We start from the raw sequence: 21,276 nt of genomic DNA, 5'->3' as shown, positions 1-21,276 counted from the left end.
GGAATAATGTAGAGCATTAGTGTTATTGTTCTACTCTCTAAAAAATCTAGAAATAATCCAGAAGAAAGTTTCTATCAGGGTAGTCTTGTAGACGGAGGCTTTCACTTCCCCTGGTGGTGTACAGTGGGGCAAAAAAGTATTTAGTCAGCCACCAATTGTGCAAGTTCTCCCACTTAAAAAGATGAGAGAGGCCTGTAATTTCCATCATAGGTACACTTCAACTATGACAGACAAGATGAGATAAAAAAAATCCAGAAAATCACATTGTAGGATTTTTTATGAATTTATTTACAAATTATGGTGGAAAATAAGTATTTGGTCACCTACAGACAAGCAAGATTTCTGGCTCTCACAGACCTGCAACTTCTTCTTTAAGAGGCTCCTCTGTCCTCCACTCGTTGCCTCTCTCATCTTTTTAAGCTGACTAAATACTTTTTTGCCCCACTGTATGTGAGTGAGCTTATGAGTGTTTTTAATGCTTATGTTGTCCAATGAGTTTTTTGTTCAAACATTGCTTTCTCCATTGTCCTTTTCCTCTTCACCTGTGTCACACCTTTCAACCTCTCATCTCTCCATTCTCTCTCTCTCTCTCTCTCTCTCTCGTTCTCTCCGCAGGTCAGAACGATATCTTCGGGGAACCCATCTATCTTTTTGGGCGTCCAGGGAAGTCGAGTGCAGACGTCAGGGCTTTGACCTACTGTGACCTCCATAGGATCCTGAGGGAGGACCTGCTGGAGGTGCTGGACATGTACCCAGACTTCTCCGACTGCTTCTGGACCAACCTGGAGATCACCTTTAACCTCCGAGATGTGAGTACCATCAAGGGGGACAGAGAGCACCCTCTCCAACTGTTCATGTTGGGACGGTTTCCTGGACACAGACTGTGTAGTCTTGGACTAAAAATTCATTCTCAATGGAGAATCTCCTTTGAAAGGGCTTTTTAGCCCAGGACTAGTCTTAATCTGTGTCTGGGAAACCAGCCCTTAGTCATAAAGAGAGCTTAGCACAAGGTCAATGAGTTTTAGTTAGGCAAACTAATGCAAAAGCATTACTTCTTGAATATTTACTGTGTATGAAGCTGATGATTGATGAGGTGTGTATAATGTGTTGTAAAGTGTGAGTTGTTTTTTGTTGAGTTACTGAATCTGATGTGTATTAGGTAGATAGAATGAACCAGGCACCTCCCAGTGAGGATTCTGAATGTGGATACCGACGGCCGCGTCCACGACGCACGAGAAACCGGCCTGGTGAGTGTGTGTGGTTCTGCTCATTATGTCCTCATGGGTTTCTTATACATTGTTAAAAGTTAAAGTAGTGTTACTATCAATGATATGTCTAAAGCTGTGGTGAACATTGTACCTGTCCTGGTTGTGTGTAGATGGCATGGACCGTGAGGACTCATTTCCAGACCAGTCGTGTCCTTTGGGGAACCACAGCGGCCCGGACACAAGCTCCCACTGGGAGGGCATGTGTAGCAGCGCCAGCGCCTGCTCCCAGTCCAGTGACGATGAGATGAAGCCCCTGGGACATAGCAAAGCAGAGCTGTACCCCTCTGTGGACGACACCGATGACTACCCCCCTGCTGTGGTCAGCCTGCTGCCTCCCAGTGGACCCTCAGCCGGCATGGGACCGCCCCTGGACCGAGGAAGTCACCAATACACAGGTAAAGAGAGACTGAGATATATACACACAGTATTACGCATGAACTAACTAAGATCAGTGGACTGTAATATGTTAGAACCTGCATCAAAGCATTCCCACAGGCATCTCTGCTCTTTCATCCCAGCTGCAGCCCCGATCAACATGCCAGGCCCAGGGGTATATGGGTATTGGCCTGACCGGAGGACCAGTCAGTTGTCAGATCCCCAGCGGCGCTGCTCCTCAGTCAGGGGCACCTACCACTCTCCTCCCTGTTCAGAGGACAGGCCCAGTGAACTGGAGTCCAGAGTGGAGCTGCTACAGTCCCAACTCCACAGGTATAGAGGAGATGAGAGGAAAAGTGAGGAGAGGAGAGAAGAGGAGGGGAAAAGGGATAACAGGAAAGGAGAGGAGGAGAAAAGAGATAACAGGAAAGGAGAGGAGGAGAAAAGAGATAACAGGAAAGGAGAGGAGGAGAAAAGAGATAACAGGAAAGGAGAGGAGGAGAAAAGAGATAACAGGAAAGGAGAGGAGGAGAAAAGAGATAACAGGAAAGGAGAGGAGGAGAAAAGAGATAACAGGAAAGGAGAGGAGGGGAGGGGGAAAAGAGATAACAGGAAAGGAGAGGAGGGGAGGGGGAAAAGAGATAACAGGAAAGGAGAGGAGGAGAAAAGAGATAACAGGAAAGGAGAGGAGGGGAGGGGGAAAAGAGATAACAGGAAAGGAGAGGAGGGGAGGGGGAAAAGAGATAACAGGAAAGGAGAGGAGGGGAGGGGGAAAAGAGATAACAGGAAAGGAGAGGAGGAGAAAAGAGATAACAGGAAAGGAGAGGAGGAGAAAAGAGATAACAGGAAAGGAGAGGAGGGGAAAAGAGATAACAGGAAAGGAGAGGAGGGGAAAAGAGAGGACAGGAGAGGAGAGGAGAGGAGAGGAGAGGAGAGAGGAGAGGACAGGAGAGGAGAGGAGAGGAGAGGAGAGGGAGGAGGACAGGAGAGGAGAGAGAGGAGAGGAGAGGAGAGAGAGGAGAGGGAGAGGAGAGGAGAGAGGAGAGGAGAGGAGAGGAGAGGAGAGGAGAGGAGAGGAGAGGAGAGGAGAGGAGAGGAGAGGAGAGGAGAGGAGAGGATTTACAGACAGGTAAAGGAAGATAATAATTGGAGAAGAAGCCAAAATAAATAATGGAGGAAGACCAAGAAATGATTGAGAGAGATCACAGAGGAAGAAATTATTGACTTTATTCATCTATTCCTCTCCCACCCTGCCTCCATCCTTGACCCTGCCCAGACTGGAGACTCGGATGACTGCAGACATCCATGTGATCCTGCAGCTGCTCCAAAGGCAGATAACCCCAGTGCCCCCGGCCTACAGCACTGTGTTGCCCAGCAGCCCTCACCCTGCTCACCCCACCACCCTGTACAACACAGCAGCCCCCATCATCCACACTGTCCCCTCCATGCCCCCAATCAAGATTGACAGCATGCCTTCGCCGCTGCAGGTGGGTACTGGTATAGTGTACAGATAGTACAGTATATATCAGTTTTAGCTTGCTACAATGCTCTGTCCTCGAAGAGCTTTATGATATTGTGAAACAGTGGGCTGATAAAATGAGTGAGAGTGAGGTATTGGTATTAGAGGTTGTACAGTATACTGAGTTACTGAATCGCTTTTGTGCTTCACCTCTCTACCCCTGTTTTTTTCTTTGCAGAGCCCGGACTCAGAGAAGCAAAAGTTCAAGGACACCCTGTCCAGTGGGATCCACCTCATGGTGGCCTCTGATGACACCATGTCCATGTCCATGTCCCCTGAGACAGAGCCCCTTCCAAGGTCCTCCATGGGCTTCAGCCCCCCCCATGTCTCCTGCCAAACCCTGGGGCCCTCTGGACTGCTGTGTGGCAGCCTGCGTTTCCCCTCGCTCCCTGACAACCTGGAGACTTCCACAGAGGGGCAGGAGATTCAGAGGCACGTTTCTGACCCCATCCTGCCAGGCAGCTAAAACCCTCTGACCTTTAACCTTAAACCTGATCATCCCTCACTCCTAGCACCCCCTGCACCACCACAGGAGGACAATCATATGTTGGCAGAGTCACTTCTCTAATCGTCCCCTCTCTCATTCCTCCTCTCCAATCCCCACCCAACCCCCTAACCTGTAACATGCTGCTGATCCACGTGGGTTGCCTTCCACGTAGCTGAGAGGAGGTTCTATGGAGGGCCCCCTCTCACTGACTCACAGTGCCCGGGGCTGAGGCACCTCTGGTCCTGTGTGACAAACAACCTCTCCTTTCTATCAGGGTCTAGGGCATTATTGAGAGGGGGTTTAGGATTTCTGCAACCCAGACCCCACAAAGCCTGGGGGCCTGGCACTGCCTATGGAGAACTGATATGAAACTGGGCTGACTAGAAGCACACGTACACACACGTCACATGGACCCTAACAATAACCCCAAGCCCCCTTTTCCCTGGATCTCAAAGCTGTAGTATTGTCATTCTCCTTTTCCTTTTGTTAAGTGATGGTCCTTTTATGCCATGGTCCTTTTTGTTGGGAAATAAGAATTTGGCCAAAAATACATATAACTGTGTGTACTGTATGTTTACACTGTAGAGGAACTGCACATTCAGGCTCAGTGCTGTTTATAAGTTGAACTGAAACGTATTTTTATAGTATCATGAGGATCGTACCGTCAATCTGGAAATCTAATAGTTATGATGCACACGTATTCCTTTCACACTATTGCTATGTTGGTGTAACATATTATCAACAGATGATATAAAGAGATGGTATAAATGCCGTCTAAATACTGTTTGTCTGTATGGTAGGAATGACTACTGTAAAAGTGGCCATTTTGAATACAGTAATTCTACTCTCATGTTCTACCAATCATATGACTTAATGGAAAGCAATCCAGTGCCTTGCGAAAGTATTCGGCCCCTTGAACTTTGCGACCTTTTACCACATTTCAGGCTTCAAACATAAAGAAATAAAACTGTATATTTTTGTGAAAAATCAACAACAAGTGGGACACAATCATGAAGTGGAATGACATTTATAGTTTTTTTAACAAATCAAAAACTGAAAAATTGGGCGTGCAAAATTATTCCGCCCCTTTACTTTCAGTGCAGCAAACTCTCTCCAGAAGTTCAGTGAGGATCTCTGAATGATCCAATGTTGACCGAAATGACTAATGATGATAAATACAATCCACCTGTGTGTAATCAAGTCTCCGTATAAATGCACCTACACTGTGATAGTCTCAGAGGTCCGTTAAAAGCGCAGAGAGCATCATGAAGAATAAGGAACACACCAGGCAAGCCTGAGATACTGTTGTGAAGAGGTTTAAAGCCAGATTTGGATACAAAAAAAGATTTCCCAAGCTTTAAACATCCCAAGGAGCACTGTGCAAGCGATAATATTGAAATGGAAGGAGTATCAGACCACTGCAAATCTACCAAGACCTGGCCGTCCCTCTAAACTTTCAGCTCATACAAGGAGAAGACTGATCAGAGATGCAGCCAAGAGGCCCATGATCACTCTGGATGAACTGCAGAGATCTACAGCTGAGGTGGGAGACTCTGTCCATAGGACAACAATCAGTCGTATATTGCACAAATCTGGCCTTTATGGAAGAGTGGCAAGAAGAAAGCCATTTCTTAAAGATATCCATAAAAAGTGTTGTTTAAAGTTTGCCACAAGCCACCTGGGAGACACACCAAACATGTGGAAGAAGGTGCTCTGGTCAGATGAAACCAAAATTGAACTTTTTGGCAACAATGCAAAACGTTATGTTTGGCGTAAAAGCAACACCCTGAACACACCATCCCCACTATCAAACATGGTGGTGGCAGCATCATGGTTTGGGCCTGCTTTTCTTCAGCAGGGACAGGGAAGATGGTTAAAATTGATGGGAAGATGGATGGAGCCAAATACAGGACCATTCTGGAAGAAAACCTGATGGAGTCTGCAAAAGACCTGAGACTGGGACGGAGATTTGTCTTCCAACAAGACAATGATCCAAAACATAAAGCAAAATCTACAATGAAATGGTTCAAAAATAAACATATCCAGGTGTTAGAATGGCCAAGTCAAAGTCCAGACCTGAATCCAATCGAGAATCTGTGGAAAGAACTGAAAATTGCTGTTCACAAATGCTCTTCATCTAACCTCACTGAGCTCGAGCTGTTTTGCAAGGAGGAATGGGGAAAAAATGTCAGTCTCTCGATGTGCAAAACTGATAGAGACATACCCCAAGCGACTTACAGCTGTAATCGCAGCAAAAGGTGGCGCGACAAAGTATTAACTTAAGGGGGCTGAATAATTTTGCACGCCAAATTTTTCAGTTTTTGATTTGTTAAAAAAGTTTGAAATATCCCATAAATGTCGTTCCACTTCATTATTGTGTCCCACTTGTTGTTGATTCTTCACAAAAAAAGTACAGTTTTATATCTTTATGTTTGAAGCCTGAAATGTGGCAAAAGTTCGCAAAGTTCAAGGGGGCCGAATACTTTCGCAAGGCACTTTATTTGTTAACATGAAGTGACATGTCTCATTATTGAGTCAACATTGTCAGGTGTCATGAGAACAGATAATTGACATGGGAAAAAAAGCAGACAGTTTTCTCATCTCTTTTATGCTGTAGTTATGTAGCACTTGTGAAGCATTATAAACACCTTTCATTTATACAGCCATTACTGCTTTGCTTGGGTCATCATGTTTGTGTACGTCTATATATCTGTTCTGTTTCACAGGACTGTTGTTACACCAAGGATGCATCATCTCTTTTTCAGGTGTGTGTGTGTGTGTGTGTGTGTGTGTGTGTGTGTGTGTGTGTGTGTGTGTGTGTGTGTGTGTGTGTGTGTGTGTGTGTGTGTGTGTGTGTGTGTGTGTGTGTGTGTGTGTGTGTGTGTGTGTGTGTGTGTGTGTTGACTATGTTTGAGTAAGTGACATGGTCACATGCTTAACATCACCCTTTTGGAAGGCCGGGATTCAATCTGATTCTACAAGACAATGTTCCCGCTTTTGAAGAGACCACATGAAAGGTAAACGCTGCATATGTCGGCTCAATCGGAGATTACGTTCAAGTGGTGCATTGTCCAAATCTGTAATCAGATTGAGTCCTGGCCCAAATGTGTGTAATGACTCAAGGTGCCAAAGTTAGTGGATGTTTGATGCCCACCTGGGAGGAAGTGATGTGGATGGAATCTGCCAATCAAGTGATGTCACTGGGATAGTGTCATTTTCCCAGAATCCCAGTTTCAAGATGTTTTTGACAGTTTCAGGAGAATGTAACTCTGTTTTTTAAGGTTTCTAAAGGTTTGTAAAGGTTTCTTGAAGCACAAAATCATAATTCTTATTCATATTTTTTAGATTAAAGATTTTTATAACAAATAATACAGAAACCTCAACTACTGAAAAACTGTTTATTTTTGGTTGAGGGCTTGGACATAAGTAGTTTGCACCATTTACTATTCTTCCGTTAGGCTTACTTTTGTGGAATTCATAGACATTATCTTATAAACCATATTTTAAAACCAGGAATTCGTTCAGTTTGGCCATGTTAAAGGCCCAGTTCATCCCAAAGGTGTTTGATGGGGTTGAGGTCAGGGTAGTGTGTGTCAAAGGCTAGTCAAATTCTTCTTCCACACGATCTCGACAAACCATTTCTGTATGGACCTCGCTGTATGCATGGGGGCCTTCCCCAAACTGTTGCCACAATGTTGGAAGCACAGAATCTTCTAGAATGTCATTGTATGCTGAAGAGTTAAGATTTCCCATCACTGGAACTAAGGGGCCTAGCCCGAACCATGAAAAATAGCTCCAGACCATTATTCCTCCTCCACCAAACTTTACAGTTGGCACTATGCATTAGGGCAGGTAGCGTTCTCCTGGCATCCAACAAACCCAGATTTGTCCGTTGGACTGATGCGCTTCTACTGCTTCAGAGTCCAATGGCAGCGGGCTTTACGTCACTCTCGCCGACGCTTGGCATTGCGCATGATGATCTTAGGCTGTTGTGCGGCTGCTCCGCCACAGAAACCTATTTCATGAAGCTCCCGACGAAAAGTTATTGTGCTGACGTTGCTTCCCGAGGCAGTTTGGAACTCGGTAGTGAGTGTTGCAACCGAGGACAGATGATTTTCACCACTCGACGGTCTCTTTGAGCTTGGGGAGCCGTTGTTGCTACCTAGACGTTTCCACTTCACAATAACAGCATTACAGTTGACCGGGGTAGCTCTAGCAGGGCAGAAATCTGACTAACTAAGCTCTTCAGTAAGGCCATTTTACTGCCAATGTTTGTCTATGGTGATCGCATGGTTGTCTGCTAGATCTTATATTCCTGTCAGTAACGGGTGTAGCTGAAATAGCCGAATACACGAATATTGAAATTGTGAAAATTACAAGTGAGAAATGTTGGTGGGATGGAGTTTTGGCCTGCCTGGTGACATCACCAGGAAGTAAATTAGTTAATTGACCAATAAGAGTGTTCCCAACCTCTGCCCATAAAGGCTAGTTTTCAGCAGGTTGACATTTGTCATGAATCTTACCCTGGAGGCAGAACTGAGCTATTTCTGCTAAATGGGCCAGTTGCAAAGTCAAAATTGGTTATATCGTAAATAATTTATTTAAACTAAATTATCTTTTTGGTCTTAATTTAAGGTTAGGCATTAGGGTTAGCAGTGTGGTTAAGGTTAGGTTTAAAATGAGACGTTATGACTATGCGGATGTCAGCAGCTAGTGACAACTCTGTAGAGCTGCCTCCAGTGCAACATTTATGACAATAAATGCCAACCAGTTTTCCCCTAATTAACAGAAATAGCTCTTTTTGACCATTTTAATTGAAAATAATCACTAACACTGTTACCCAGAAATGATTTAATGTTGAGATCAAAACAGCTGTATTGGACCTTTAAGAACACTGCAGAGAGAAATGTAACGTTAGGAGCTGACAGAACTATTCCTGCTCACTGCAATACATTGTCATCTGCACATTGAAGTGATGTTATGCCCACCTAATTAAACCCTGACATCCTGACCTATCAGTGTGTGTTCAGTGATGCAAATAACACTGACAATTACAAAAACACATGAAGGAATATTTATTAGTTAGAGCAAATTTGGTAATACAAACTTTTATGAAAAAAGCTACTACATGTAGATTTGCCTTATCAATATCTTGGTTCATATATTTAAGATTGTACATTTCCCCTTGTACAAACATGCGAAAAGGGGGTTGACCTTCGAGTACAGAGAACAATAAAAAGATAGGGATAGTGAAACACGAGAAAAAGGTTTCACTCTCCTTCAGTACTAGGCTAAGTAAACGTATTTGTTTCACACAGTCTTGAATAGGAACTGCAGTTGTTCCAAGCAACTCTACTCAAAATGAAGAAAACATTATGAAGCTTGTTTTTTGGTAGATTCCGGTCTAGTCCAAAGGGGCTGATGACAAAGTATCCAAACTGTGAGACATGCAACTGTGTGTTGAACACAGGAGGCTGCTGAGGGGAGGACAGCTCACAATAATGGCTGGAACGAAGCAAATGGAATGGCATCAAACACATGGAAACCTTGTGTTATATGTATTTGATATCATTCCAGTCGTTAGAACGAGCCTGTTCTCCCCAAGTAAAGGGCCACCAAATTCCTGTGGTATTGAACCAGAACACTTCAGTCACTTCACGATATGTCCGATTATCACAGTATAATCATGGAAGTGATCTGGTACCAGCAAACCATAAAAATATATATATTTTTTTTAAACACTAAATAATTATGAGGCCTTTAAATTAGCCTTATGGTTTCAAATTCAGAAGTCTACAACTGGTTTCAAACCAGTATAGAAAGACACCCAGATAATCCTAAATGACATTTTCTGACAGTGAGTGTCATTTTAAATCCAGTTTCCTGACCCTAAATATGTTATGTCATATAGCAAGCTAAAACAGGATAAACACACTCACGCAGTCTTCAGTTGGAACTGCACTGTTTCACTCCATAATGAATTGACCATCTAGAATTGTTGAACCCACTGATGCATTTTGGCGCTGTACAGACACTGATGATTACCAAAACAATAAATAAAGACAACAACATACTCCTTTTGACACAGGGATTAGTTCTATCAAAAACAGAGTAAACCAGGACATTGCGGAGTGGGACAAAGTTCTCACCGCCTCCCATACGTACATCAATCAGCCAGGACAGAGTAGTGGTTTGAGGCAGTCCTGCAAGATTTACTTCCACTCAAAAAAACATGTCCAAGTTCTGAATCCACACATTGTCCTCATCCTCCACCCCTTCACATCCACACCGGAGGTGAAGGTTGGCTTTAGACCCGCAGGATCTCTAGGCAGTTGTTGTAGCCGATGGCGATCCAGTCAGGCTGGGTGGAGGCCCACTGGACGTTGTTGATCTCCCCCTCGGCTGTGTAGGCCAGAATAGGGTCCTCGATGGCCCTGGGCATCTGCTGGATGTCCCATATCAGCGCCTGGTGGTCGTCGGCTGAGGAAAGACATTATTATTACGCTGAAGGGAGAAAGTGAGAAGACTTAGAGTGGGGTATGAGGAAAGGTGAACTGGTGAAGAAGCTGTTTGTGCCTTACCTGCAGTGCAGATGTGACAGGAGGAGTGGGGAGCCCAGGCGATGCCATTGACACAGGCCCGGTGGTTGTTGAGGCGGGCCACCGGCGTGCAGGGAACACGCACGTCCAGAATCACAACCTGAGACACACAGCACAGGAGAGAGAGAGAACACATTAGATAGGGATAAGGAGAGGGAGCAACAAAGAAAGAATGGACAATACCAAACTGAAAGAGGAATGAGACAGTAAAATAGACTGACCTCCATGCCGTCCATAGCCATGGTGGCCAGGTAGTTGGGGTCCTGTTTGTTCCAGCAGAGGCGCAGTAGGGGGTGGTGCTGGGGATCTTCATAGATGATGGTGCTGTGTTCTAGGTGCCGCAGGTCAAACATGCGTACTGAGCCATCCGCTCCGACCGACGCAAACATGTCCCGACCACCGCCTGCGCGGCTGAACGCGATGTCATACACCTAGACACAGAGAACACCACCAACATACAGAGTTATTACACTGATGGTTGGAACCCCCAAAAGGTAACGGTTCATATGGCTCCTTTTGGTAAAATGTTTAGGCTGTAAAATAAACCGTATTCACATTTATCTCATTCATTTGCTTCATAAATTAGTTTGGGTGGAGCAGCTTGCCGTGTATGTGCAAGCTATTTGTTTACATGTTTAATTGGCCATTTAAGTGCAGGCGCGAGATAAGACAATTTCATGGGTGGGGAGACAGAGAGAGGGGTGGACATGAAGGGAGTTTGGTTTGAAGCGCTAAACATCATGTGAATTGGGATGCGTTTAGGCTATTACTAGAATACCTTTAGAGTCGTAACTTCACTGAATTACATAATAAAATATTAGACATTAGAAATATTTTTTGAACAAAAAAATAACATTATTAATTGGTTCTCAAGATTTGGAATGAAGGATTCTGTTACGGAACACTAGAGACCAGTTTCGTTCCCAATTCCGTTCCTCAAAAAATGTCATTATTTTCCGGTTTTCGGTTCTGCTCCCTGAACAGGTTCTAGCCCCTGCTCACAACAACTAGACTTTACTTACTCATTCATACAAGCAAACTAAACTTCAAGGCAAGGCTTATATTCCCCCTCAGCCCTCACACACACCTCTTTGTCATGAGCAATGAGCTGGGTCTTGACGTGGCCGGATACGAGGTTGACTCTGCCCAGCACTTGGCCAGTCTCCAACCCCCAGATAGTACAGGTGGTGTCAATGCTGGAGGTGCCTGTAATGGACAGATCAGAACCCAGATTAAAAGCAGACACTCACCAAACAAGATATACTGTAAAACTTCAAAGTTTATTTGCATTAAATCACTCTACACAACCAGCGCTCATTTGAGACAGGCTTCTTCTATACCCAGGCATCTATTTCCATTATGCCACAGCTCAATAGAACGGTGAAAAGACTACCAGTTTGACCTGTATAAACATAACAACAAATGCATAGCAGATCAGACCTGCAAAGACTGCCTATCACACACCCTCCATTTCACACTTTAGCACCATTAATTTGATACTGTGTTTTATTTTTGGTGGCGCCATGGCTTGTAACATTGACAGAATATAATGCACGACTGTGGGAATATCAGAGCTGTGTCCATGGTAACAGTTGTAAACAATTCATTTAGACCCAGCATTTATTTGATGAAATGTGTGACGATGCCCAGATTTTAAGTGACAGGCAGCTATTTGAGATTGTATTTAAACTGTTATACGCTACTTACTCTGACACACATGCTGTAGACACTGACAGCAAACCAATAGACTATATGCTAGAACTGGGCAATATGGACAAACATTCATGTCACAATCAATGGACTAAATTATCACGATAACTTGAACGACAAGTTTATAACATTAATGTGCACCACAGTTATGTTTTATATTACTCTTAAATCTACTACTTTGAATGTTGTAGCTATCAATTGTTGTATTAACAATCACCCATATTAGCAAACTTATCTCATTTGAAACTTCACATTTACTGTAATGAACGAGATCAGCAAAATGTCCCATGATATTTGGTCGGTGTCAATCATTTTCGGTTTATAGTCCCAGCTCTACTATATGCATATGCCCCATCTCTTACCCAGTAGATTAGGATCCACTTCATTCCAGTCAAACGAGGTGAGTGGGGCACAGAAGTCAGAGTTCTTGTTGTTATTCAGTAAGCATTCCAAACGAGTCTCTGTTTCACTGACCTAAGGGGTAAGATTTAACAAGCCATGAGATGCTATACAACAACGTAGAAAAGAGTCCCCCCTGGGCAAGTAACTTCAGATGCTGCAAAAGGGACACAATAGTTAGAAGAGGGTGCAGGCTAGGGAGCGCCAACATATGACATCTATTATGTTTACGAATGATTTACTATCAAGGAGGCTGTGGGTGCATGCATACCCTCCAGATGCGCAGGTAGTCCCCGCTAGTGGCAAGCAGGTCTGGGTAAACACCCTTGCTGTCCGGGATCCACATGATCTTGGTGGTGGGGTAGGGGTGGTCAAAGGTGTTCCTGCAGATGAACTCTGAACTCTCCTCCTCCAGACCCACAATCTGCACCTGAAGAGAAACAAGAATTAAATCAGAAACCGCTCGATATAGTCGTGACCAAAAGTTTTCAGAATGACAAATATTAATTTTCAAGGTCTGCTGCCTCAGTTTGTATGGTGGCAATTTGCATATACTCCAGAATGTTATGAAGAGTGATCAGATGAATTGCAATTAATTGCTAAGTCCCTCTTTGCCATGCAAATTAACTGAATCCCCCAAAAACATTTCCACTGCATTTCAGCCCTGCCACAAAAGGACCAACTGACATGTCAGTGTTTCTCTTGTTAACACAGGTGTGAGTGTTGACGAGGACACAGCTGGAGATCCCTCTGTCATGCTGATTGAGTTTGAATAACAGACTGGAAGCTTCAAAAGGAGGGTGGTGCTTGGAATCATTGTTCTTCCTCTGTCAACCATGGTTACCTGCAAGGAAACACGTGCCGCCATCATTGCTTTGCACAAAAAGGGCTTCACAGGCAAGGATATTGCTGCTAGTAAGATTGCATCTAAATCAACCATTTATCGGATCATCAATAACTTCAAGGAGAGCAGTTTAATTGTTGTGAAGAAGGCTTCAGGGCACCCAAGAAAGTTCAGCAAGTGCCAGGACCTTCTCCTAAAGTTGATTCAGATGTGGGATTGGGGCACCACCAGTACAGAGCTTGCTCAGGAATGGCAGCAGGCAGGTGTGAGTGCATCTGCACGCACAGTGAGGCAAAAACTTTTGGAGGATGGCCTGGTGCCAAGAAGGGCAGCAAAGAAGCCACTTCTCTCCAGGAAAAATATCAGGGACAGACTGATATTCTGCAAAAAGTACAGGGATTCGACTGCTGAGGACTGGGGTAAAGTAATTTTCTCTGATGAATTCCCTTTCCGATTGTTTGGGGCATCTGGAAAAAAAGCTTGTCCGGAGAAGACAAGGTGAGCGCTACCATCCGTCCTGTGTCATGCCAACAGTAAAGCATCCTGAGACCATTCATGTGTGGGGTTGCTTCTCAGCCAAGGGAGTGGGCTCACTCACAATTTTGCCTGAGAACACAGCCATAAATAATGGTACCAACACATCCTCCGAGAGCAACTTCTCCCAACCATCCAGTAACAGTTTGGTGACGAACAATGCCTTTTCCAGCATGATGGAGCACTTTGCCATAAGGCAAAAGTGATAACTAAGTGGCTCGGGGAACAAAACATTGATATTTTGGGTCCATGGCCAGGAAACTCCCAGACCTTAATCCCATTGAGAACTTGTGGTCAATACTCAAGAGGCGGGTGGACAAACCAAACCCTACAAATTCCGAAGCATTGATTATGCAAGAATGTGCTGCCATCAGTCAGGATGTGGCCCAGAAGTTAATTGACAGCATGCCAGGGCAGATTGCAGACGTCTTGAAAAAGAAGGGTCAACACTGAAAATATTGATCCTCTGCATCAACTTCATGTAATTGTCAATAAAAGGCTGACACTTATGAAATGCTTGTAATTATACTTCAGTATTCCATAGTAACATCTGACAAAAATATCTAAAGACACTGAAGCAGCAAACTTTGTGGGAAATTAATGTCATTCTCAACTTTTGGCCACGACTACTATATAACAAGGAACAAATGACAGAGCTTAATAAACACACTTCATACTGTTTTTATTCACTTTTTGGTCATGTTCATTCTTTGTGGGTGAACTCTTAAAACATAGAAGCGAAGATCTGTTCTGGGTGACCCACATCACAACAGCATTGTGTGATTCACGGTGGTCCCAACTAATTAGTTCTGATTCTACACTGGGACTGGTTAACAAAAATATACAGTTCATCTTCTCACTCACCTTATTGTTATATTCTTCAACGAAACTTCCAAGGGCCAGGCGAAAGCGTTTGTCGGGACGAACGCTCCAGTTCATTGCATACACCGTCCATGGCGCTTCGTATTTGTAGATCTCTTTTCGCTTACCGTGGAGCGACATAGCTCAATTAACGAGCTCTTATATCAAATCCTTACCTATATAAAGCAAAACAACTGTTTCCTTGGAACAAAATATACTCCACGGCTCGTTAGACTTTCCGAATTGAAGATTTGAACAGTTCAAAGGACAAAGGCTGTCAAACGACAGCTAGCTAGCAAACAGTCGTTAGTTATGGATACTACACCAGCCCAGTTAACGCCATTAGCTAGCTAGTAGCGCGTTGTACCGCGTGATAGCTATTACTGTCGGACAACGTTAAAGCTTAAACGAAGCTTCGAGACACACATTAGCTTACGGACAATAGTCTGAATTTGCCATTCGCTCGATTTTGATGAACCGGGTAAGTGAGCCTGCTTTTCGAATCGAGTCCCCTGCTAGCTTTGACCCGACTCCGACTTCAACAACACTGCTGCTGCTGCAACCACAAAGAGGGGTGGGGGATCACTCTCCTCCCATCGAAGAAAATGTCGGCGGTGTGACGCTAGCTAGCTCATAGACTACAATCAACCCATTAAAGTGTGGAAATCATCATACCAATCACACCATTCTGAAAAAAATGTAAATATGTTTTTAAAAACTATTTTAACAGCGTAACAGGGGTGGTGGACTCTGTTTGGGGATTGTGTCTAGAAGGGATATAGTTTGTCACATAACTTTTCGTAACAGGTTAGGATAATTTACTCAGCAGGTTAGGAAAAGAGTTAGGCTGAGGTCAAATGCACACAAATATATATATTCGTCAATTTGATAAACTCTATACAACTGGGAAACTACTTTTAAACAGTCATGCAACTCGGAATTCCAAGTCTGGAACTCTGCCATCTTTCTAGAGCTCCCACTTTCCGAACCGAAGATCACTGGTGTTATTATTTCACCTCGTTTTTCCCCGAGTTCCCAGTTGTCTTGAAAGCACCATAAACTGATCCAATAGAAACCCCTAATCACACTTGTAGGCGGTGTCATGGCGACGTTGGTAGGCTAGCTAAACGTCAACGCGTAACGTCTCGGCCGAACTGCGCATGTGCACACTGTCAACTCAAAGACACTTCTTCGCTATAACGTTGTTTTTAACGAACATGAAAAAGTGTCAGTTTGTCACTTTCACACGGTTGCAGTAATAACATATTTAACTACTTACAATATTGGCTTGAATCTAGGCTGTGTCTTTAGATTTCGAGAAAATCAACAAGGAAGAAAATTTGACTTCTCAAACCCTGGCCTGGTCTGTTTCGCAAGCGGTCCAGGAAGTCTCGCGAGGTTGCGCCTCTGGGTTTTTAGAAACTCTGTGGTATAATCTACTGTCAAGGGGACTGTATTGAAAAATTAAGCGAACGACGACCTCAGCGTTTTCTATATGAACGTATTTTAACACTCCATAGGTATTCATACAGCAAACGTTACATGTGTTGTTTTGCTTTAGTTTGATTCAACTTGATAAATCCGGCTATTGTTATATTGTCAACCACTTATTAGCTATAGCGTGGCAATAACTTGGTTGGTAACGTTAGCTAGCTTGCTCGGTTAGAATGGGAAGAGATGGGGTGGGACACGTTGGCTAATAAGTCTGTTATCTAGCTCGCTAGACTAACGTTAGTTAGTTCGTTAACCAGATTTTGTGAACTGTGTTGCATATTTGCTAGCTCTTTGTAATCTTAGCCACCTGAAATGTTCTATGATTTCAGCTAGCCACTCCAAGTCAAGCTAGCTAACAGTCAGAGAGTGGATTTGGCTAACAGCAGACAGCTAACTTTAGTTAGCGCACCTGAATGCGAAGCAAGATTTGTAGCTGTGGTTTGTTAAACTAGTAGTTGTCTAGCATAATCGGACTACAGTGTCTAGAATGATGATGTGTAAATAAAGAAAGCAACGCGAGCCATATATTTGTAGAATATTGATTACTTGTGAATGATAGGGTCACTGGGGCCATTACCAATAACCACAGTCCATGTCCAGTCCGATTGATGAATAGATTCTATGGCGTTCAGACTGACACCTTTTTGATTTACGTGATTTGTGTGTCCAGACCTAGCTACCACTCTCTTGGATGTTGACCTTTTCAGTGCGAGTGGATGTAAGAGGCATGAAATTATAGATATGTGTTGTAAAAAAAAACAAGTTACTATCCTGGGCATGTAAATAAATAAACTCACAGTAATGCAGATATTTATTGGAAACATCTTTGTGACAGCCAGCCTGTGTGAGACTGACTGAGGCATTCTGTCTCGTGCTGATTTGACCTTCTGTCACCTCCAAACCCACCTGTATTGACCTTTCCCTCCTTATCTTCCTCCTGCTCTTCTCCCACCTGTCCTCTCATTTTCCGGCCTGTGCTGGCACAGCTTCAACAATGAGGAGTGTGTACCTCTTGCTGCCCGCACTGCTACTTCTCCTGGCACTGCCCGTCTCCAGGGGACGCTACAACGATGACTTTGACGACGGGGAAGACCTGGCAGACTTTGCAGACGACAATGACTTTGCTGAGTTTGAGGATGTGAGCGAGGACACTGCGGCCGAGCCAGAGACGGCCCCTCCACCCCGTGGGGCCCCCCCTGCTCAGCCTGCTGAGGACGATGAGGACGAGGCCACAGTGGAGCTGGAGGAAGATGGACAGGAGGACGGCTTTGAGGATTCCGATACACAGGTTAGGGGCTGCTGTGGCCTGGTAGCTTGCATATGACCAGGGACAACTTAGTTGGCACTCTATACCATGCACTGTGTTTTTGGTTTGTGCCAGAACTAATCAATATTTATTTTTGTATTGCTGTAGGATCAAGACATGTACAGCAAGTACGATCCAGACGAGTTTGATGGCATGGAGAAGCCCAGCCAGTCCCTTAAAGACCCTCTGATCATCCACACAGTAAGCCATTGATTACAGACCTATTTCTTAAACTGTACTCTGACAACCAAGAAGAAAATCCCTCTTAAATGTGAGTGCCAAGATAAAACATCCTTAATGTTGTGGTTGTCAAGGTGATGAGTCTGTCCGTATTCCCCTTCCAGGTGCCGGCCCACCTTCAGAACAGCTGGGAAAGCTACTACATGGAAATTCTAATGGTGACGGGCCTGCTGGCCTATATCATGAACTACATCATCGGCAAGAACAAGAACAGCCGTCTGGCCACAGCCTGGTTCAACTCCCACCGAGAGCTCCTGGAGAGCAACTTTGCCTTGGTGGGTGACGATGGCACCAGTAAGGATGCAGTGAGCACCGGGAAGCTGAACCAGGAGAATGAGCACATCTACAACCTGTGGTGCTCAGGTCGAGTGTGTTGTGAGGGCATGCTCATCCAGCTTAAGGTATTTACAGTGTGTGTGAGTAAGAGAGAGAAAGTGTTTGTGTGAGAACTAGCTGCTGTTTCAATGTTTTCTCTGGTCTGTTCCAGTTTGTGAAGAGGCAGGACCTGCTGAATGTACTGGCCAGGATGATGAGGCCAGTCTGTGATCAAGTGGTGGGTACATATGATGCCTGCATACATGTACATCACCAGTCACATTGTCACTCACCTCAGCACTTACAAATACTTTCCTAAAGGTAGACCTTTTCTGTTGTCTGACTTGCTGTATATTTCTGTATATTTTTCTTTGTAGCAAATCAAAGTTACTCTGAATGATGAGGACATGGATACGTTTGTGTTTGCTGTGGGCACCAAAAAGGCCATGGCCCGGATGCAAAAGGAGATGCAGGACTTGGTGAGGGGCGGGCCAACATCACTACATTCATTCAGCCTTCCAGACACTATTAACCATCTATAAGCCTCAGGCTGCGTGGGTGCATGTATTGACCCGTCTTTGTTTGTGTGCCTGTCCCCAGAGTGAGTTCTGCAGTGACAAGCCCAAGTCAGGGGCAAAGTACGGCCTTCCTGAGCTCCTGGCCATTCTGACAGAGATGGGTGAGGTAACGGATGGTGTGATGGACAGCAAGGTGAGCAAGGGAGGGACCTCCGTTGTGGCCTACTCACTACAGTGGGGACTTTGTCACTAGGCTATTGCAGAGTGGTCTCTTATTGTTTGTAGTGGGAGAATTTGACTTGAAGAGTACAGTGTGCTACAATTTGACAGACCCCTTGTTTTTCTTTCATTCACCCTTCCACTGTCTTTCAGATGGTTCATTATATCACCAACCATGCTGACAAGATCGAGTCCATCCATTTCTCTGACCAATTTTCTGGTACAAAAGTTGTGCAAGAGTAAGTGTGCCTGCAAGCAAGTCAGTTTTTCCACAACATATTAACTATATCACACCAATGTCCTTACTCCACCCCTACCTCTGGTCTTGTATTAAAGCCTCTTATGAAATGATGTACAGCTGTTTCTGTTACCTGAAGCTTCCTTCTCAACCCTGTTGTGTTTCAGGGATGGACAGCCCTTAAAACTGCCTGAGACCAAGAAGACGCTGCTGTTTACATTTAATGGTGAGCCAATTGTCTTCACTTGAAATGCTTTCCAACACTTGGCATGTAGCCGATTCACCATATTTGATACGTAGTGACTGAATGAAATGTTAACAAATGTTTTCCTGTGTTTGTGCATGTAGTGCCTGGCATGGGGAACACATCTCCCAAAGACATGGACACTCTGCTACCCCTGATGAACATGGTCATCTACAGCATCGACAAGGTCAAGAAGCTCCGCCTCAACAGAGAAGTGAGAATGGCAGGATAATTACACTAGTCTCCTAGTACACCCTCAATCTGGTCTATTGGCAGACTTTAATTATTATAATTTTTTTAATCTACAGTCTTCCTTTCATCCATCACTGCATCTCCTTGCTCCCCCTCTTTCTCCCTGTGTCTGTCCTCCAGGGAAAACAGAAGGCGGATAAGAACCGTGCCCGTGTGGAGGAGAACTTCCTGAAGCAGACCCACAATCAGCGCCAGGAGGCTGCTCAGACCCGACGGGAAGAGAAGAAGAGGGCTGAGAAGGAGAGGATCATGAGCGAGGAGGATCCAGAGAGACAGCGCCGCCTGGAGGTCAGCTCCACCACAGCCCACCAGCAGAATAACACACTGTAACATTACACATGGGAACACAGCACACTGTTTATCTATGTCTTCTTTGTACCTCTTGCTCTAACTGTCTATGGTGTTTCCCCCTTTTCCAGGAGGCTGCTCAACGTCGTGATCAGAAGAAGATTGAGAAGAAGCAGATGAAGATGAAGCAGATCAAAGTAAAAGCCATGTGAGGACAGACAGCTACAGGGATTCGATCACACAGCTCAGACGGTTTCCACTGCTTCCATCCATCTCTCTCACTTCAGCGCCCAGTTCTGGCTCACAGGCTCACACAGACATTCCCTTCTCCATGGGTGTGTCAAGCTTAGCTGTTTCTGTTCTCATGGAAACACTTTTCCCAATCAGAGTGGTGTTTTCCTTGGCTATTAGTGAGCTGCTAATGACAAGCGAGAGGGACAGAGGAGTTTTGCATATCAAGTCTGTCGCCATGACGACCGGGGCAAGTTTTTTTTTTTTTTTTTACTTTCTTCTGCCTAGGTTTTCATTGCTCTTTTCAAAGCAAGTCGGCTCAATGAGCCTATTAATCAAATCGACAGGGATTGGGGGTTGCACCTCTTGGTGGGAAATAAAATGCTCATATTTTAAAAGGAATGAAGGCATGTGAGGCCTGTTTGAGTTATTAAGTTAACACTGTGGATGCTACAAGACGAGATGAAAAGTATCCAATTTTAATTTATATCTACAGTGGGGAGAACAAGTATTTGATACACTGCAGATTTTGCAGGTTTTCCTACTTCCAAAGCATGTAGAGGTCTGTCATTTTTTATCATAGGTACACTTCAACTGTGAGAGACATCTAAAACAAAAATCCAGAAAATCACATTGTATGATTTTTAAGTAATTAATTAGCATTTTATTGCATGACAAGTATTTGATCACCTACCAACCAGTAAGAATTCCGGCTCTCACAGAATTCCGGCTCTCACAGCTCTCACTGTTCTCCACTCATTACCTGTATTAACTGCACCTGTTTGAACTCCTTACCTGTGTAAAAGACACCTGTCCACACACTCAATCAAACAGACTCCAACCTCTCTGCAATGGCCAAGACCAGAGAGCTGTGTAAGGACACCGGGGACAAAATTGTAGACCTGCACAAGGCTGGGATGGGCTACAGGACAATAGGCAAGCAGCTTGGAAGAAGTTCAAGATGACGGTCAATCACCCTCGGTCTGGGGCTCCATGCAAGATCTCACCTCGTGGGGCATCAATGATCATGAGGAAGATGAGGGATCAGCCCAGAACTACACGGCAGGACCTGGTCAATGACCTCAAGAGAGCTGGGACCACAGTCTCAAAGAAAACTATTAGTAACACACTACATGGATTAAAATCCTGCAGCGCACGCAAGGTCCCCCTGCTAAAGCCAGCGCATGTCCAGGCCCGTCTGAAGTTTGCCAATGACCATCTGGATGACCCAGAGCAGGAATGGGAGAAGGTCATGTGGTCTGATGAGACAAAAATATAGCTTTTTGGTCTAAACTCCACTCGCCGTGTTTGGAGGAAGAAGATGAGTACAACCCC

General features: G+C 44.5%; 3 protein-coding genes across 5 annotated transcripts in view; 2 read left to right on the top strand and 1 right to left on the bottom strand.

Annotated features, from left to right (window-relative positions):
• LOC124015476 (potassium voltage-gated channel subfamily H member 6-like) overlaps positions 1 to 4,658 on the top strand; it is a 37,643-nt gene extending 32,985 nt beyond the window's left edge. For all 3 annotated transcript variants that reach the window (XM_046330679.1, XM_046330678.1, XM_046330680.1), the window contains 6 exons: positions 616 to 809; positions 1,160 to 1,247; positions 1,379 to 1,663; positions 1,787 to 1,976; positions 2,920 to 3,130; positions 3,341 to 4,658. In XM_046330679.1, the coding sequence (XP_046186635.1) occupies positions 616 to 809; positions 1,160 to 1,247; positions 1,379 to 1,663; positions 1,787 to 1,976; positions 2,920 to 3,130; positions 3,341 to 3,628 (1,256 nt within the window). In that variant the 3' untranslated portion in view covers positions 3,629 to 4,658. The remainder of the gene's footprint in view (positions 1 to 615; positions 810 to 1,159; positions 1,248 to 1,378; positions 1,664 to 1,786; positions 1,977 to 2,919; positions 3,131 to 3,340) is intronic.
• Positions 4,659 to 8,707: 4,049 nt separating this feature from the next.
• LOC124015419 (DDB1- and CUL4-associated factor 7-like) lies at positions 8,708 to 15,278 on the bottom strand. Its single transcript, XM_046330588.1, has 7 exons — positions 14,600 to 15,278; positions 12,629 to 12,787; positions 12,321 to 12,432; positions 11,336 to 11,454; positions 10,470 to 10,679; positions 10,231 to 10,348; positions 8,708 to 10,129 (listed from the first exon to the last, which is right to left on the bottom strand). Exons 1-7 carry the CDS (start codon positions 14,735 to 14,737, stop codon positions 9,957 to 9,959), a joined length of 1,029 nt encoding a protein of 342 aa, XP_046186544.1. The 5' UTR covers positions 14,738 to 15,278; the 3' UTR covers positions 8,708 to 9,956.
• Positions 15,279 to 15,958: 680 nt separating this feature from the next.
• LOC124015418 (PAT complex subunit CCDC47) lies at positions 15,959 to 20,343 on the top strand. Its single transcript, XM_046330587.1, has 12 exons — positions 15,959 to 16,116; positions 17,077 to 17,378; positions 17,505 to 17,597; positions 17,741 to 18,037; positions 18,124 to 18,189; positions 18,329 to 18,430; positions 18,552 to 18,662; positions 18,842 to 18,927; positions 19,094 to 19,152; positions 19,275 to 19,384; positions 19,543 to 19,710; positions 19,842 to 20,343. Exons 2-12 carry the CDS (start codon positions 17,085 to 17,087, stop codon positions 19,920 to 19,922), a joined length of 1,467 nt encoding a protein of 488 aa, XP_046186543.1. The 5' UTR covers positions 15,959 to 16,116; positions 17,077 to 17,084; the 3' UTR covers positions 19,923 to 20,343.
• Positions 20,344 to 21,276: the final 933 nt, after the last annotated feature.

This window comes from Oncorhynchus gorbuscha, linkage group LG26 (assembly GCF_021184085.1).
Source record: "Oncorhynchus gorbuscha isolate QuinsamMale2020 ecotype Even-year linkage group LG26, OgorEven_v1.0, whole genome shotgun sequence".
NCBI lineage: Eukaryota > Metazoa > Chordata > Actinopteri > Salmoniformes > Salmonidae > Oncorhynchus > Oncorhynchus gorbuscha.
Note: the sequence above shows the minus strand (reverse complement) of the source record. Positions and strands in the feature narration are given on the sequence as shown.

What these genes read in the sequence shown, in the direction of transcription:
- LOC124015419 (XM_046330588.1), bottom strand. Translation starts at nt 14,737, where the DNA reads ATGTCGCTCCACGGTAAGCGAAAAGAGATCTACAAATACGAAGCGCCA. An exon ending in TGGCTATGGACGGCATGGAG is followed by an intron (nt 10,349 to 10,469) that starts GTCAGTCTATTT and finishes TGTGTGTCTCAG; the next exon opens with GTTGTGATTCTGGACGTGCG. An exon ending in CTGTCACATCTGCACTGCAG is followed by an intron (nt 10,130 to 10,230) that starts GTAAGGCACAAA and finishes GTCTTTCCTCAG; the next exon opens with CCGACGACCACCAGGCGCTG.
- LOC124015418 (XM_046330587.1), top strand. Translation starts at nt 17,085, where the DNA reads ATGAGGAGTGTGTACCTCTTGCTGCCCGCACTGCTACTTCTCCTGGCA. An exon ending in ATGGTGTGATGGACAGCAAG is followed by an intron (nt 18,663 to 18,841) that starts GTGAGCAAGGGA and finishes ACTGTCTTTCAG; the next exon opens with ATGGTTCATTATATCACCAA. An exon ending in GGTACAAAAGTTGTGCAAGA is followed by an intron (nt 18,928 to 19,093) that starts GTAAGTGTGCCT and finishes GTTGTGTTTCAG; the next exon opens with GGATGGACAGCCCTTAAAAC.